Source organism: Sciurus vulgaris, assembly GCF_902686455.1.
Source record: "Sciurus vulgaris genome assembly, chromosome: X".
In the NCBI taxonomy this organism is placed as follows: Eukaryota; Metazoa; Chordata; class Mammalia; order Rodentia; family Sciuridae; genus Sciurus; species Sciurus vulgaris.
In genome coordinates this window covers 94,188,072-94,206,373 of record NC_136471.1, presented here as the reverse complement: position 1 = coordinate 94,206,373, position 18,302 = coordinate 94,188,072, and the positions used below count along the sequence as shown (strand labels likewise).

Genomic DNA, 18,302 nt, shown 5'->3' with positions numbered 1-18,302 from the left:
GTTGATGTTAAGTGACAACCCCTTCACTCCTACACAGGTAAAAATTAGTGTTATAGATGTTAAAGTAGACACTGGAAATTTATCTTAAGGTTGTATATCTGTTGCTAATACTTGTACTATTTCTGACTCCACCCCTCCTCTATAGCTAGAAAGTGATTGGGACTCTTCAAGTTCACAGGTAGAAATCCTGCTGCTGAGAAATGAAATACTCATGATTCATTCATGTAACTGTGAACCTTACCCCACACATGATCTAGAACCACCTGAGCCTTAACATTACTTCAACTCATAGAACTGGGGAGACAAAAACCCTAAACCAACAACCAGGACCCAAGGAGGAACAACCAGAGGGGGACCTCAGGTTCTATTCCTGGACATGTACTCATACATGTAAAACAGAGTGAAGTCCCAAACCAACCAACCAAACAAAAAAGATGACCACAAACAAAAGGACAATATAGAAGAGGGAGGAAACCATCTAAATTGATATGTAAATTCAATATGTCTGAATGTTTTAGGAAAAATGCAAACAAATTTCACCCCAAAATTCACAATCCCCAACAAAGGATCCTATAGATACACGAGAGGATGAAATTCTAGAGTAAGACTATAAAAACTTATTACTGAAATGTTCTATGAACTCAAAGAAGATCTAAATAATGAATTAAGAGCAAATACAGGAGATGAAAGACCATTCTAATAAAGAAATAGAGATAATGAAAAGAAACCATTCAGAACTCTGGGAAATGAAAGACACAACAAATCAAATTAAAATTTTACTTGAAAGCATCACCAACAGATTTGATTTATAGAAAATAGAACTTCAAGCCTTGAAGACAGACGTTCAGGCTTTGAAGATAGTGTATATGAACTTGAATTCTCAGTATTCAATAAAGAAAAAAAGAGACCATGAACAGAATATAAAAGTCTGGGATAGCATCAAAAGAACAAACTTAAAGAGTCATTTAGGTAGAGGAGGATATGGAGATACAGGCTAAAGGCATTTAGAACACAATGAGATATGAATGGAAAAATTTCCCCATGTTAAAAATGAGGATAGACACTCACATACAGGAGGCATGTGGGACTCCAAATAGAAAATATTTAAACAGAATCTCTCCAGGACACATCGTAATCAAGATGCCTAACAGAAAATAAGAATACTGAAAACTGCAAAAGAAAAATGTCAGTTTGCATTTAGAGGCAAACCAACAGGCTCACTTCTGACTTCTTAACTCAGACCCTAAAATCAAGAAGCGTCTGGAAGAAGATATTCCAAGCTCTAAAAGGAAACAATTGCCAGCCAAGATTGCTATACAGCAAAGCTATCTTTAAAAATTAATACAGAAATAAAAACTTTCCGTTACAAGGCTAAACTAAAAGAATTCATGATCACTAATCCAGCACTACAAAGTATACTCAAAGATAAATTTCACACACAGGAACCCAAAAACAAACACGAAAGCTCCTAAACAGAAGAAATTCACCAAAAGAGCAACCAACTAAATGAAAATCAAGACATAATTAAATATAGCAAATGAACTAAAATGGCAAGAAATTACAAACACACCTCCATAACAACACTGAATGTAAATGGCCTCAATTCCCCAATTAAAAGACATAGATTAGCAGAATGGATCAAAAATAAGATTCAACTATATGCAGCTTGCAAGTGAACCAACACATACGCAAGGACTTACAGGATGAAAGTAAAAGGATAGAAAAGTATTTAATGCAAATGGAGTCTAAAAGTAAGCAGGAGTAGTTATTCTTATGTCTGACAATGCAGATTTTAAGCACAAATTAATCAGAAGAGACAAATAAGGCCACTACATATTGAGAAAGGGAATAGTTCAAGGAGAAGGTATAACCATAGTAAAAATACATGTCCCAAATATTAGTGCACCTAAATACAAAATAAGATACTTCTTCAAAATAAATGATAGACCCCAATATAATAATACATGGTGGTTTCAACACACCCTTACCACCAATAGGTCATCCAAACATAAAATCAATAAATATAGTTCTGACTTAAATAATACTATAAACCAAATGAACCCAATAGACATTTACCAAATATTTCACCCCAAAAGAGCTGAATTTATTATATTTTCAACAGTTTATAGAACATTCTCCAAAGTAGACCATATTCTAGCTCACAATAAAAAAATTGATACAATCCATGTATCCTATCAGGACATAATGGAATGAAACTAGAAATCTACAACAAGAAAAATTATAGAAAACTTATAAATAATGGAAGTTGAAAATACTCTTTTAAATGAAGAATGGGTCAGAGAAAATATGAGAAGCAAAATCAAGACATTCTTAGAAACAAAGAAGAATAGAGATACAACATTTCAAAATCTCTGAGATAAAATAAAAACAGTTCTAAGAGGAAAATTTATAGCATGGAGTGCCTACATTTGAAAATTTTATCTCCAAGAAATAAGCTTATGTTTCATCTCAAGACTTTAAAAAAGAATAAAAACTAATTCCCAAATCAGTAAAAGATAGGAAAAAGTTTAGTTTAAAGCTGAAATCAATGAAATTGAAAATGAAACACTACACAGGATCACGGAAACAAAGAGTTGACTTTTTAAAAAGATAAATAAGACTGATAATCCCATAGGAAATTAACCATAAGAAAGGGGAAAGAAGATGCAATTAACAAAATTATTAGCAAAAAGTTGATATCACTACAGACACTGCTAAAATCCAGAGGATTGTTAGAAACTATTTTGTAAATTTATACTCCAATAAAGTGGAAAATCTAGAAGACATTGACAGATTTATATGCACATGACCTGCCCAGGAAGATATAGAAAACACAAACAGGACAACATCAAGTAAAGCAATGGAAACAAAAATTAAAAACCTTCCAATGAAGAAAATCCCAGGACAAGATGAACGCTCAGATGAGTTCTACCAGATATTTAAAGAAGAACTAACACCAGTCTTTTTTTCAAATTCTTCCATGAAACTGAGAGAGAGGGAACATCCCCCAATATATTCTATGAAGCCAGTATAACCCTGATACCAAAACCAGACAAAGACACATCAAGGAAAGAAAACTAGACCAATATCCCTGATGAACATAGATACCAAAATCCTTAATAAAATCTTAGCAAACCACATTCAAAAGCACATCAAGAAGATAATCCACCATGACCAAGTGGGTTTAATCCCAGGGATGCAAGGTTGTTTCAAGAGAAGCAAATCAATAAATGTAATTCACCACATAAATGGAATTAAGGACAAGAACCATATGATCATCTCAATGAATGCAGAAATGGTCTTCGGTGTCCAACACCTATTTATGTGGTAGAAACTAGGGAGAGAAGGAACTTACTTCAACATTATAAAAGCTATATATGAAACTCAAAGCCAACATAATACTGAACAGCGAAAATCTGAAAGGATTTCCTCTATAATTAGGAACAAGACAAGGATGTTCAGTCTCACCACTTCTCTTCAATATATTTTTGAAACTCTATCCAGAGCAATCAGGCAAGAGAAGGAAATTAAAGGGATACAAATAGGAAAAAGTGGCTGGGTATGATGGCACATGCCTGTAATCCCAGTGGCTCAGGAGACTGAGGCAGGAGAATTGCAAATTAAAGCTAGCCTCAGCAACTTAGTGAGGCTCTAAGTAACTCAGCAAGACCCTGTCTCTAAATAAAATATAAAAAGGGCTGGAGATATGGCTTAGTCATTAAGCATTCCTGGGTTAAATCCCCAGCACCAGAAAAACAAAAACAGAAACAAAAACAAAAAAACAAAACAAAAAAAAACCCTGAAACAAAAAACAACAAAAAAAGACATAGCTACTACAAATTACAAAAATTATTATATATTTTAACATCAAAATCAAAAGGCAGGGAGAGTGAAATTTTTGAACATTTTTTATGCAATTAAAAGCAATATATTGTCAGTTTAAAGTAGCCTGTATTAGGGAGAAGATATTTTATGTAAGTTTCATGGTAACCACAAAGGAAGACCTATAGAAATTACACAGTATTAAAAGAAAGGATTCAAACCATACAATTACAGAAAACCTTGAAAGCATAAAGGAAGACAAAGAAGCAAGGAAGAAATAAAGGGCCTACAAAACAATCAAAAACAAGTGGAATAAATAATTTGTATAGAACCACAAAATTTGTATGGAACTTAGTCCTATTTGGCTGCCAACACATGCCATTATTGAAGACAAGGAAAGAAGAACCCCTAAGGTGATTCAGAGATCATGAGGTGTGCCACTCCCACCAAAGGCCCAAAGTGAACAGGACAGGGGGGCAGGGTGACCTCATTCTCAATTTATTTTCTTTTTAAATTTTATTGGTCCCTTTATATATGACATTAGGATTCATTTTGAATTATAAAAGCATTAAATATAATATGTTCTAATTCAGACCCTAGTACATCCCCTTTTCCTTCCCTCTTCCCTTTTCTTGTTCCCTTTCCTCTACTCTACTGATCTTTCTGCTATTTATAGTTTTTTCCCCCTAAATTAGTGTCTTGTGGGTATACATGATGGTGAGATTCACTGTGGTATATTCCTATATATACATGGGAAAGTTAGGTCAGATTCATTCCACTGTTCTTCTCTCATCCTGTCCCTCCTCCCTCCCCCTCAATCACCTTCCTCTATTCCACTGATCTTTTCTATTTCAAATTTTCTTTCTCTTTCTCTTTCTTTCTCTCTCCCCCCACTTTAATATAGACTAGCATTTACATATCAGAGAAATCATTCAACCTTTGACTTTTTGGTTCTGTTTTATTTCACTTAATGTAGGATAGAAGGAACTTACTTAATGTGAAATAAAACAGAACCATATACCAGAAAAATTCCATAATTTCATTCTTTATGGTTGACTAATATGCCGCTGTGTACACATACCACATTTCTTTATCCATTCATCTATTGAAGGGTACTTAGTTTGCTTCCATAGCTTGATTATTGTGAATTTTGCTATTATAAAAATTTGATGTGACTGCATTCCTTTAGTATGCTATTTTAGACATTTTGGATATATACTGAAGAGTGGGAGAGCTAGTTCATGTGGTGATTCCATTCTTAGTTTTATTTTTTTGAGGAATCTCCATATTGTTTTCTAGAGTGATTGCACTTATTTGAAGTCCCACCAACAATGTATGAGTGTACCATTTCCCCCACATCCTCACCAATACTTATAATTATTTGTATTCTTGATAATTGCCATTGTGACTATAATGAGATGAAGTCACAATGTAGTTTTGTTTTGCATTTAACTAATTGCTAGAGATGTTGAACATTTTTCATATATTTCTTAGCTATGTGTATTTCTTCTTTTGATAAGTGTCTAGTTCTTTTGCCCTTTCATTAAGTGGGTTATTTGTTTTTTGGTATTAAGTTTATTGAGTTCTTTATATATTCTGGATATTAATGACCTATCTGAGGAGCAGGTGGCAAAGATTTTCTCCCAGTCTGTAGACTCCCTCTTCATGCTCTTGTTTCCTTTGCTGTGAAGAAGCATTTTAATTTGATGATATCCCACTTATTGAGTTTGATTTTATTTCTTGTGTTTCACGGGTCTTGTTAAAGAAGTTGGTTCCTATACCAACATGTCAGAGTGTTGGTCCTACATTTTCTTCTAGCCATTGCAGTTTCTGATCTAATCCCTAGGTATTTGAGCCACTTTGAGTTGAGTTTTGTGCAGGGTGAGAGAAAGGGATAGTTTCATTCTTCTACATATGGATTTCCAGCTTTCCCAGCACTATTTTTTGAAAGATTATCTTTTCTCCAACATATGTTTTTGACACCTTTGTCTAGTATCACATAACTGTAATTATGTGAGTTTCTCTCTGTGTCTTATATTCTATTCCACTGGTCTTCATGTCTGTTTTGGTGTCAGTACCATGCTGTTTTGTTATTATAGCTCTGTAGTATAATTTGGGTCTGGTCTTGTGATGTCTCCAGATTCACTTTGTTTTCTCAGGATTGCTTTGACTATTCTGAGTCTCTTATTTTTCCAAATTAATTTTATTACTGCTTTTTCTAGTTCTATGAAGAATGTCATTGGTATTCTAATGGGTATTACATTGAATCTGTATATCACTTTTTATTAGAATGGCTGTTTTAACAATATTCTTCCTATCCAAAATCATGGGAGGTCTTTCCATCTTATACGGTCTTCTTCATTTTCTTTCTTCAGTGTTCTATAGTTTTCATTGTAGAGGTCCTTCAACTCCTTGGTTAGATTGATTCTCAAGTACTTTTTTTAGATTATTGTGAATGGAATAGGTTTTCTAAATTCTTTTTCAGAAGATTCATTATTGAAGTATATATAGGAAAGCAATTGATCTATTTATGCTGATCTTTTATTCTACTAATTTATGAAATTTGTTGATCAGCTCTAGAATTCTTCTGGTGGAGTTTTTTTGGCTCTTCTAAATATAGGTTCATGTCATTGGCAAACAGTTTAAGCTCTTCTTTTCCTATTTGTATGTTTTTAATTTTCTTCTCTTGCCTTATTGCTCTGGCTAGTTTCAAGAACTATTTTGAATAAGATCGGTGAGAAGTTGGTATTCTCAACCTAAATTTCAAAGAGTGGGACAAAAGCCTAACAGAGCTGTTGGGGTGGATCCAGCTCACCCAGAGACATGGGGTCATGACCCCTGACCCAGCAAATAATCATGGCATGAATGGGGTCACTGTAGAGAGACACAGCATTGGTAATGCCCTATGGTATGTGGGGTGACAGTGCCACCTAGCTGATGTGGAATGCTGAGATCTCCACCCTAGTATGTGTTTGGAAAGTGGTTTCTCTGACCTAGTGTGTTTGGAATGAGAGACTACCATGACATTGAGTCCAAAATGCACAGTATGAAGCCAAAGAGGGTTATTCTTGGACCTTACACTCCCATGGAGCTCACCTTGCTAGGTTTGTACTTGCTTGGAACCTAACATCGCTTCCTTTTTTCCCATTTCTCCCTTCTATCAGGGAATGTCTACTCCACACCTGTTCCAACATTGTGCTTTGGAAGCACATAACTTGTTTGAGTCCACGGGTTCACAAATGGAGAACAATTTTGCTTCAGGATGTCTTACCCATATCTGATTTATAAAGGAATTTAGATGATATTTTGAACTTTAGATTTCAGAATTAATGTCAGAATGAGTTAAGACTTTGGGGGCTTTTTTAGTTGGAATAAATTTATTTTGCATGTGAGAGGGACATGAATTTTGATTTAGATTTTAGATTATTATGAACTAAACTTGTTTTCATCCAAATTCATATATTGATAGACTAACCCAAAATATGATGACTGTGGGAGGTGTTGGAGTCCTCATTAATTGGATTAATGCTCCAATAAAAGGAACCACAGAGAGCTCTCTTGCTCCACTTTCTGTCATATAAGGACACAGTGAGAAGCAAGCTACGTATGAACCAGAAAATGGGCCTTCACCAGACACAGAATCTGCCAGTGCCTTGATCTTGGTCTCCCCAGCCTCTAGACATATGAGAAATAAATGTTGTTGAAACCATACAGTTTTTGGTACTTTTGTTATAACATTTGGAACTGCCTAAGGCATTGCTGTTCTATGACAGCTAAGGCTATTTTCTCCATTTCCTTAATCTCTTTGAGAATAATCCAGAATTCAGCTATGTACATTAATTATTTGCATAATTGTTAAATGAGAATCTGTTAGTCCAGGTGTTTTGCAAACTCTAAAGGACTATCCAAATGTGAGGAATTGGCAATATTACATGTCTTAAAAGTACATAAAAGTCTCAGATGAAATATCCCAAAAAGCACAACATTTTCTAAAGATGTAACTTCTTAAAAATTCTTGTTTGGAATTGCTTATATGATGAAAGTTTCAGTTTAAATAAAACAAAGTCAGTGATTTGTGGTGTAATGTGAACTCAACTGCTCAGTTTCATCAAGATTTGGATAACTACAGAAGACTGTTAGGAACCCTTAGGTTGGTCATTGGTAAGGTAACCATATTGTCCAAGTCAGGACACTTTCAGCAGTGAAAGGGGATGAGTGTAAACTGGATTAATCCTGGGAAAACCACTAGGTATGGAGACACTGAGTTAAAGGGTCTTTTATTCCCTTTGAAACTATTTGTCGATTTACATAATTCAATTGTCTATCTTAGTATTCTTATTCCATAATCACAAAGGATGGGGATTAAAGGAGCAAAAGAAGAATGTTATTTAGGCAGAATTGAAGATGTCTTTCCAAGGGCATAGATTAAAAATTAAAATAGCTAAGATCTCAATATTGCCAGAATAATCTGTGATTTCAGGCAAGGCAACTAAAATCTCTGAGGCTGTTTTCCCATCTGCTTAGTTAAATCTTGGAATCATATGCTTTTCAGATTGAAAGGAATGCTGGAGTTCATTTATTTTGTGCACCTGAAAAATTAATTTTCTATATAGTATGCTGACAAACAGTTGTTCAAACAGTTTGTTATAATACATTCGATGATAGGAAACTTTCTTCCTCAAGAGGCAGCCGATGCCATTGTTGTAGCTCACTGTGAATGTTAGAACATTCTTCTTCTACTAGACCAAAGACTTTAAAAAAACCTTGTAAGATTTAGGGCTTTTGGAGCATTGAATGAACTCTTGCAAGAAACATTTCCTTGTCTTTGGAAGAGTTCAAATGAAGGCTTCATGACTCATGATCTCCAGATGCTCTAGAATCTAGAATCTGAAGTCTAGATGACTTTTAAGGCCTATTTCTGTTTCCATAGTCAGCGATTATATGACAATTCATTAAAAATAAGTAACCTTTTCATCAATCCTTCCAAACAGTTCCTTATTTCCAATTTTCTTCTTTATATTCTTTTAAAAAAATCTTCCAGCCTCAAACCTTTCATCTGCATGTGATTCCTCTCTCTCCTTTGGCTCTTTTTTTTTATTCATTTCTTTCTTTTTCTCTTCGTTATCCTCTCTTTTTCTTTTGCATTGCTGGGAATTGAACCCAGGGCTTCTTGCATACTAGAGAAGCACCTCCTCTTATATTTAGGTTCTTTCCTGTTCCCAACTCAGAATCTACTATTTGTTCTTACTGCCTTTCCTCATTCTGGTGCTTAACTCCGTCTTGCCTGAATTAATATATAGCCTCCTCTCTGAACTACTGGCCTCCATATTCTCCCTTGAGAAATTCATCCTGTATTTCTAAAGTGTCCCTCTGATCAACTCTCTTCCCTTTTCACTCCCCATTCACCTTAATTTTGATAATTGAAAATCTCTTCCACTCTTTATCATGGCATTGAAAACCCTCCACCATCAGGTCCAACTTATATCTCTAGACATACTTCTTGCACTCACTTTCCTAAACTCTTCAAGTGGATCCCCCTTGCACTGTCTTTCAAGAAAGTTCTGTTTTCGTGTTATTCAGCTTTTTATTATACCAGTTCCCATGCTCAGGATTTACCCTTGCCCTAATCCCTTGCACCAAAACAATCCTATCCATGTTTCAAGGTCAATCTCAAGTCTCTTTTAACTATTCCTAAACAACTCCAACCTACTCAGCTTTCCCCATTGAATGCCTATACCATTTTATTATCTGTATCTTTCATCTAGCAATCCATCATGCGTTGCCTTAAAACATCTGTGAAAATTATTTACCTTAAGTGGTGCCATTTGATTATTTCTTTCAAGTATATCTTGTCTCATCAATTTCCTTAAAGTTCACTGAGGCCAGGAGTTAGGTTTATACCTTCTTTTCAACTTCATGGAACAGAACTGAGCATGTAGTAGAATCTGGCTCACTATTTTGTACTGACTAGTTTCCAATAGATTACCCAATTATTTTGTCATTGCTCTAATAGACCACTAAATCCATGATTAATCATCCCTCACCACATTTGTCAGGCACTGGTGGTGACAGAGGATAGAAGAGACTGTTAGAGATAAGGTGCATAAGAGAGAAAGCATATTTGACTGTTTAAGCCTCAAACAAGACAAATGGCTAAGATGCTGGTGGTGAGACATTTCCCTATCAGCTACGAGTGTTCCTTAATAGATTTAGGTCCCTGGGGCAGCTCACAGAGGTTGTGATTATAACCTGATACTCACAACTCTTCCAAGAAAGTAAACAGGCAGATTATTTTTTTTCCTTTCTGCTTTGTGCTGTGTAGTCAATACCTAGGTGTTTAATTCAGTGGAATCAGGAATAACACATCAAGTCTCTGATGATGTTTTCTAGCATGTTTTGCATTCCAGGACTAATAATTAAAATTCAAAATATCCTATGTGACCATTTATGCCCAATTTAAAATGTCACACACTTTGTAAGAAGCATTGTAGTTTGAATAGAAGTAAGTTAAGGAAAGGAAAGAGATTGTTCCACAGGGATGAGGATGGGACAGAAGCATAGAATTTACAGGTTTTTGTGGCTACCTCTAATGTTGTACCATAGTGGCCTCACTGCCATGGAGGGGATATACTTCTCCATCACAAACGGAAAAAGAAAATAACAAAGTTATGAAATGCTGAGTCACATGAAGGACCATTATCAAAAGCTAAGCAAAAGATCTCTTAATTAAGTATAACACATCATGGGTTTGGAAAAGGCTTTAATAACATGTGGAAAGGCCCCAGGTCAGATACTTTGTCATGTTCCCTCATCACAGCCATAGGTATCAGAATGTATATTTATAGGACTAATGGCTCAAAACCCTAAGAAGTCCTAGGAGAGTAAGGATACATGGTTCTTCTCAATAGTATTACTTTTACTTCTAAAGGCCATTATTACTAAACTACATTGCACAATGTTTCATCCAAAATACCTCAAATAATCCTCTGCCCTTTGCTAATTACTTAAGACATTAAGATCTTTTAAAGGATGCATTCATTTCTTTATCTTCAAGACCTTCAAAGAAGAATGTTGCTTTAATATGAACCATGTATCATTCCTTCTTCAAAACCTGGCTTCACTATACAGATACATTTATTCACTCAAAAATACTTATTGAGCCTCTGCCATGTGCCAGACATTGTTTTAAATAAATAAATGCCACAGATCCCTCCTCTTGGAACTCACATACCTTACAACTATAGTAGATCTAATAGAAGAACAGGCTAAGGACATAGCCCAAAGTTTGACTGTTGCAGGAAGCAGTGACCACAGACTTGATATTGCCAAGGAGAGAAAGAACCCTGATAAGCTTTGGAGAAGAATGTGCCTCACTCTTCCCTCTATGATCATTTTGTGATGAACAGAAAAGTGAGAGCCAGAATTGCACGGCAGTTAAGGACATAGGCTTTGGGATGACATGGCCTAGGTTCAAATCCTGATTTGGTTACTGAGTAGTTATTTCACCTTGGTCTGATTCCTTCCTGATTCTGAGCTTCAGTTTCTTTAGCTGTTACTATAGTCATTCAGAAGATGCAACTGAAGATTTCCAATTGCAGCCTTCCTAGCACAAGGGCTGCTCATCTACATCTTGAGTACCTTATTCATTGGGCATACAGTGACATCTACATATCAAGTGCATGTGTGCAGAGGTATATAAACCACATACTTATCAGGGTCTAAGTGACTTTTTCCTTTTCAAGTATAGTTCTAAACAGGTTTCCTAATGCCATCCATTTACGCTTCCTGACTCAATAGTCTCTGATTCTATTATATTATTTCACTGTTTGAAATGTTGTTTAACCAATGCAATCACCTGTTTACCTATGAGAGTTGTGTGGGTTCTCTACTATTTCCCTTACCTTACGAACTTCTCCCTGTTGGACAGTTTTTATGACATTAATCCATTCTTCCATGTCTTTCCGGTTAGGTGCTGCTAGGGTGACTTTTCGTTCTGGTGTAATGACCTAAACAAAAAGTCACATTATTAGCTCATTCTCAATCCACAATTTTTCCTCCACAACTGTAAATCCTCTAAGGAACTAGCTAGATCTAATAAACACAATCCAAATCATTTCTTCAATACAAGACACAATTTCCCAGGGCTCCTCACAGCTCCTTATATGCACAAATACTAATAATGACAATAATAATAGCTAAGACTTTATTCGAACTTCCTATGTACTAGAGACTATTCTAAAGCACCTCACTACAGCCTTCACTACAACCCTTTGGCATAGGCATTGTTATTTTTCTAATTTCCTAGTCAGGAGAACCAAACCAAAGAAAGATAAATGACTTTCCCAGGGTCACACAGTAGGCAAAAAGCTAAACTAGAATGGAAAGATAGTATTTGGCTATCCAGAATCCATGTGTTTTCTTTTTTTAATACTGTAGATTGAACCCAGGGGTGCTCTATATCTAAGTTACATCCAAACCCTTATTAGGTTTTTTTTTTTTTTTTTTTTTTTTTTAAATTTTAAGACAGGGTCTCAGTAAGATGCCCAGGATATCCTTGAACTTGTGATTCTCCTGCCTCAGTCTTCTGAGTCACTGAGATTACAGGCAAGCAAGCACTACTGCACATGGAAGAATTCATGTTCTTAAATACTAAAGCCATGCATCATCTATTACTCAGATGAGGTTGCCTGATATCCCTACATGATTACTACTGCTGTCTACTTGAAGTGGTAAAAGTGTACATGCTTTAATAGGTGTACCTCTTTCTGTTTGGGGATACACCAAGGTGAGATGTCCAAAAATTCAGTTTCTTTCTTTTTTATGGGCAAGGACAATCTGAAGAAAATTTTATAGCTGTCTCTTAATCTTGCCTGGTTCAAGAACCCATTCAGGAATAATAAGTCAGTCATGCTGATGGTCTAGCCAATGTAGACTATGGGTGTAAGTTGGCTTTTCCCCAGAGGGCAAGTGGGAACATAGATAGTTATGGCATTGGTTATTGTTTCAGTGGCCTTACTTGCTTTGACTACCAACACCACAAATCTTGGAGCTAAAGCTCATCACACCAAAAAGCAATTTCATTTTCCTTTTTTATGTAACATAGCAGGATTTTTATGTAACATGTGGCAGAAGGGTGTAGCAAGTAGTTGTGATTGTGATCAGAGCTTCTCCTTTGATCCAAACCTATTCTTAGTTGGGACTGATGTGCAGTGCCTCTGTGCTTACATTAGGCTAAGGAGCAGCCTTGCCTATAGGATTTCTTTGTAGAATCAAGGCCCCAAACATTAACCTGTTGGCTCATTACACAAAGGTTCAGCTTTTGGGGACCAATCAACAGAACTCCCAGCTTTACCTTAGGCCAGTATCATGTAATGTGAGAGAAATGAAAGCCGGGTTTCTATGTCAGATCTATCTGTCCTACTTTCAAAAGAGGATGGACCTGGACCAGACATGGAAGAATGGTATTAGGTCTACAGTTTTTTAGTCTGCTAAATACCATTCCCTACCTGCTGAAGAGGAACACCCAATACCCACTGTTGAGACTGGGAAGAGACGGTTTTGGGAGGAGGTGGGTAGGAGATTCCTGGGTCAATGTACTTGCTATTTTCAGTGAGTTTTCTGGTCTGGATTCATTTTAATGACAAAAGCCATGTGACATTTCAGGCACTCTAAGCCCTTGAACACTTCCTTAGAAAATCCTCTGCTTTCTTTGAGATGCTCTCATCAGTAATATCAGCATGGGGTAGATTTCACTTTGGATTTAGGTTCTTATCTATTTCATCAAAGGAGGGGATACTATGTAACTAGATAATCCTGACATTTTCTATGACATATTAGTAGTCTATTGAAACCCTCCCAATGATACTCTTACAAATCACCTTTTCCAGGAAGATTGACTGATTTTTTTTAAAGTAACATACCCTGAGATCAGCTTAGCTTTATAGTAGGCTGGTAATAAGGAAAAGGACTATCACTTTTTGACCCCAAACAGTGCATTTGTAGAACAATAACACTTTGAGATCAAAGGAGTCTTGGGAAACCTGACATCCTAAGAGAAAATAAGTGGGCATGGCAGCCCCTTTGTAGCTTGCCCCCACCCCTGCTCATTTAGTCATTCCCAATCATACTTACACAAAAACTGTGGCAAAGATTTCTACAGCTGCTTTCTGCCAAGATGACTTGAGACAGATCAATTGTTTCAAAGTGTACAAACTGGAAAGATATAAGAGGAAGAGGAACCATTTGGTCAATGAGGCAAAGGGGATGTTATATGGTAAATACACATAAATATACATGCATACTCCCTGACAGGCATTTTTGGAAGTCATGATCCAATCATTCATGTATCTTGAGGGTTAAGATTTATTTAGTAACATGGTTTTTTTTTTTTGTGGATGTGTTACAGGACAATAAAAAATAAGCCAATCTTAACCAAAACACAACTTTTCCAAAATCTTTTATGTGTATTTATAGGAAGCTTGGGTTGGTCAGTCTACAATTATTCAAATATAAAGGTTAATGCTGGAGGATATAATGAAATGTCATCTGTTAGTGTACTAGTAGTACAGATTGTTATTAACATCTGTTCTACTGGGTGACAGCCTTTGACCATGTTGCTTGTCCCATCCAGTTTGAACTTTATATCTGCTTGTATGTTGGAGATACGTACATTGGGCATAGTAGATACTACCCAGTCAGCAGCAGGAATTCAGTACTACCAATATAGATGGATGACTTCACCAATATGAAACCTATAAAGTCACACAGGTCCCAATATTCAGAAGGGCCCCACACTTGGTTTCATGGTCACCTATCGTCATATTGAAACTTGCAATCATTTTATCTTTGAGTATGTGTTTTGCATAAAAGTTCAATGGAACAGTGGATTGTGATATGAGCAGAGAAGAAACAGACAATATACATCCTCCCATTTGCATACGTGATATCCACGAGCATAGAATTACCCATCATATATGGGTCTACAGTAAAACTTAAAGCAAATACAAGATTTAGTGTGTTATATCTATGACTGAGTAAGCAAGGGATCTCACCGCCCTGAGAGGCTACATTTGCTGCTGGAAATAGAACTTGCCACAATCATAGAAAAGAAGCAATGGTGTTCTGGAAAACATGAACTATCAAGGAGCCCTACTGTATTCTTTCTTATTCATGTTGCTTCTCTGTGTTAGCCAACCATTTGTGCTGAAAATGATGACATTGAAGGAAAGGGGAAAATAGGGCAAACCATGCATAGTTCTTTCAGTTGGAAAGTGTTGATAGAGTGTATAAGTATTAAAAAGTGGAAAAAAAGTTGAGCTAATTTTGTACAATTTTGTATACCAGTGAGAACACAGTGCATATGCATGTATGAATTACTAATACAAATTGTACAATTTTGGTGAATCTTTACATGACATATTTGTGTCTAAAACTAGCATGGTGCAATGTACAAATGAATGGTAAAATTTGTGCTAATCATGTAAAATTTTATTTTTCCTTTACTTAGAACAACATTAAATATTAAAAGCACAAGTCTTTGTTTATATTAAAATATGAATATAAAACATTTTATGTTAGTACCTTTAATGACCTATTCCTCCTGATTTTTTAATAAAGGGCCCTGCATTATGATTTTACACTGGACCCTACATTATGATTTTATACTTGACTCTGTGTGTAGAAACTAACTGAAGAAGAAAGGAAAGAGATACAGGAAGGGGAAAGGCAAGAATTGTGTCTCTCATTTGATCCCAAAGGAAGTCAAATTAATGGAAGAGTAGAGGGTTTTGACTTCCACCACATTGTTTGCCACCATAGCTTAAACCTTTTGGCCATCTTCCCACCCAAGCATTTCCTGGCACCCACCCACTAACTCAATTGAGAAGGTTCTATACCTTACCGAGGGATGGTGTGCAAAGTAGAGCTTCCGTCCTTGAACCAGACAATATCTAAGCTTCCATCTCTTGAAGGAGTTACAGTTCTTCAGCAGAGGTCCTTCTTTTAGTATTTTCTAAAAGACAGAAGCATAGTTGTTGGTTAGATCAATTTGTAAGGCCATGCAGCTTGTTCTCTCAGATGGGAAGATTAGAAATCTAGAAGACTCCATCTCTGTTACGTAGCTGAGAAATGGCCTATAGGCCATGTGCAAACACAATGAAGTTAGTATGATCAGAAAAGAATTCATAACCCTTGTGTAACACATTCAGGGTGACATATGCTTCAAGTTTTTTTAGGGTACAAGGCCCCAAAACCACAGAGAATATCTCCATTTGTCATAATGAGTGGGAGGGAGAAATATGAACACATAAATATAAAGATAATATTCCTAAGTAAGTACAAGTGTCAGGGGAAAAGGCCGAGTTCAGTTAAGGAAGATATGCTCAAATTAGCGAGGTTGTAGCTCTAGACAGGACATTCCTGTTAGCTCTTTTAGAGTGCTCCTTTTAGAATATTAAGTTGTGTAATGCCCCTTCCCTGCTCAAAGCCTCCAGTACCTTCCCAATACTTTTAGAAACAAATATAAATTCTATACCAAGACCTTCAGAGGACTCATGGTTCGATGAGGGAGCAAGAATGTAAAAAGCACACCAAAATACAACTACTTTCTAATTATTTTCCTTACATATCTTATAATGTGATCATCGATTTTCCAGCTATGTGCAGAATATGCCAATCTCAACTAGGACATTCTCATTTATGTAATAGGGCACAAACCAACACACAAGACTGATATTTTGGAGAAGTACTCATCCCTACCAAACTGGAACCAAACCTATACTTACTAGACAATGAGCCAGTTTAAATCAACAAATCACGCTTCCACCATGAATTCTCTCCATCATCTAAATTAGAATTCACTATTGAATGACTGTGAGAAGGTTTATTTGTCTTACTTAGTTTTTTTCAAAGATTTTCACTAGTTGATAATATTTTAAAGGCAGAAGATTCCCTATAAAAATCCTTATTTACAGTTTATTTTAAAAAATCAGAGTATTTAGCAATAGTGGGATTATATTCTCACATGGCAATAATCTGCTGGAGCCATGTAGCAACTGCTCCCTTCATATAAGGTGCCTGTCTCCAGCAGATATTCAAGTTTGGGACCCTGATCTAAACAATTCTTTACCACCATTATCCATCACATATACATCTATATGTTCTGTTATATTCTCTAGCCAGGAAGACAGTACTAATGAACAGAGTCTCTGTATCTCAACTGAAAAATCAGTTCATAAGCAATCACAATTTGCCTGAGCATTTTTGATAACTCATGAATTCCAAGGTTATGGTCCTAATCTTAATATGAAAAAGGATGGTGTCCAGAAGTCAGAATAACGAGAGAACAATAAGATCATATGGGAAAGGGGGAGGTGGCATGGAGAATGAGAAATTACATTTAAATAGTTGAGACTGAGTCATCAACGAGAAAACAACTTTTGTCTAAACATTAGCAATATATATTTCCTTTCTTTTTTTCTCTCCAGGTGGCCTGTAGTGTATACTTTCAATTACAGCATTTGATTTTCTCTGCTATAACTTTCTCTCCTCTGCCATATCCTAAGTCCTGCCACACTAATCTTCATGATACTTGGGGAACATAGGAAATCATATTTACCTCTTTTTGTTAATGACTTAAATTTTAAAATGTAACTGTTCCACTAGATGTGTGGCACACATTCGTAATCCCAGTGAGACAGGAGGATTGAAAGTTGGAGGCCAGCCTGGGCAACTTAGTGAGACCTGGTCTCAAATTTTTAAAAAGTAAAAATAAAAGGGACTGGGGATGTAGCTCAGTTGGTAGAGTGCTTGCCTAGCACATACAAGGCCCTGGGTTCAATCCCCAGCACCACCAAAAAAAAAAAAAAAAAAAAGTAAAAATAAAATAAAAGGAGACTTGGGATGTAGCTCAGAAGCTCAGTGGTAGAGCACCCCTGAGTTCAGTTCCCACACAACCAAAACAAAAAAAAAAAAAAGAGAAGAAAAGAAAGATCTATTAAGACCATCTATTAAATAGACTTCTGTTTTCTCTTTAAAGAAAATTTGTTGTTCCAATCTTGTAAAACTGAAGCTACACCTATTATTTATGCCCTTTTCTCCAAGTTGTTCAACTCTATCAAGTGTTAAATGCTGCCTTTACTATTCTTCTCATATATGATATCACCTCTACTAGTTCATTTTACAGTCTTTGGCTAGATAATTCCCCTTCCAACATTTCAGTTTAAAGCCTTGTAGCTCATACTGGCAGATATTTACACAATTACATTCTCTTCTGAAAAGCAACTCCCCCTTAAGGAACCCATTTTTGAGGTATTGCAAACCATGGATCAGTAAACTAAGATCTCACATTTTGTAACCTGTGAATATGATAGCCCAGGAGGACTCAGATTTTAGCTTACGCATTTGTCAAATTCTTTCATGATATTACTATGAACAAGAAGGAAAAATGATTATCTTTCCCAAAGTTCCTATTTTATCTGTCT

The 18,302-nt window shown here is 36.0% G+C and overlaps 1 protein-coding gene across 1 annotated transcript in view; it reads right to left on the bottom strand.

Moving 5' to 3' along the window:
- The window catches only part of DGKK (diacylglycerol kinase kappa), a gene marked incomplete at both ends in the record, with an annotated part of 146,107 nt that overhangs the window by 66,791 nt on the left and 61,014 nt on the right, over window positions 1-18,302 (bottom strand). Inside the window, 3 exons of the mRNA XM_079124533.1 lie at window positions 11,724-11,828; window positions 13,954-14,034; window positions 15,722-15,832. Coding sequence (XP_078980659.1) covers window positions 11,724-11,828; window positions 13,954-14,034; window positions 15,722-15,832 — 297 coding nt within the window. The remainder of the gene's footprint in view (window positions 1-11,723; window positions 11,829-13,953; window positions 14,035-15,721; window positions 15,833-18,302) is intronic.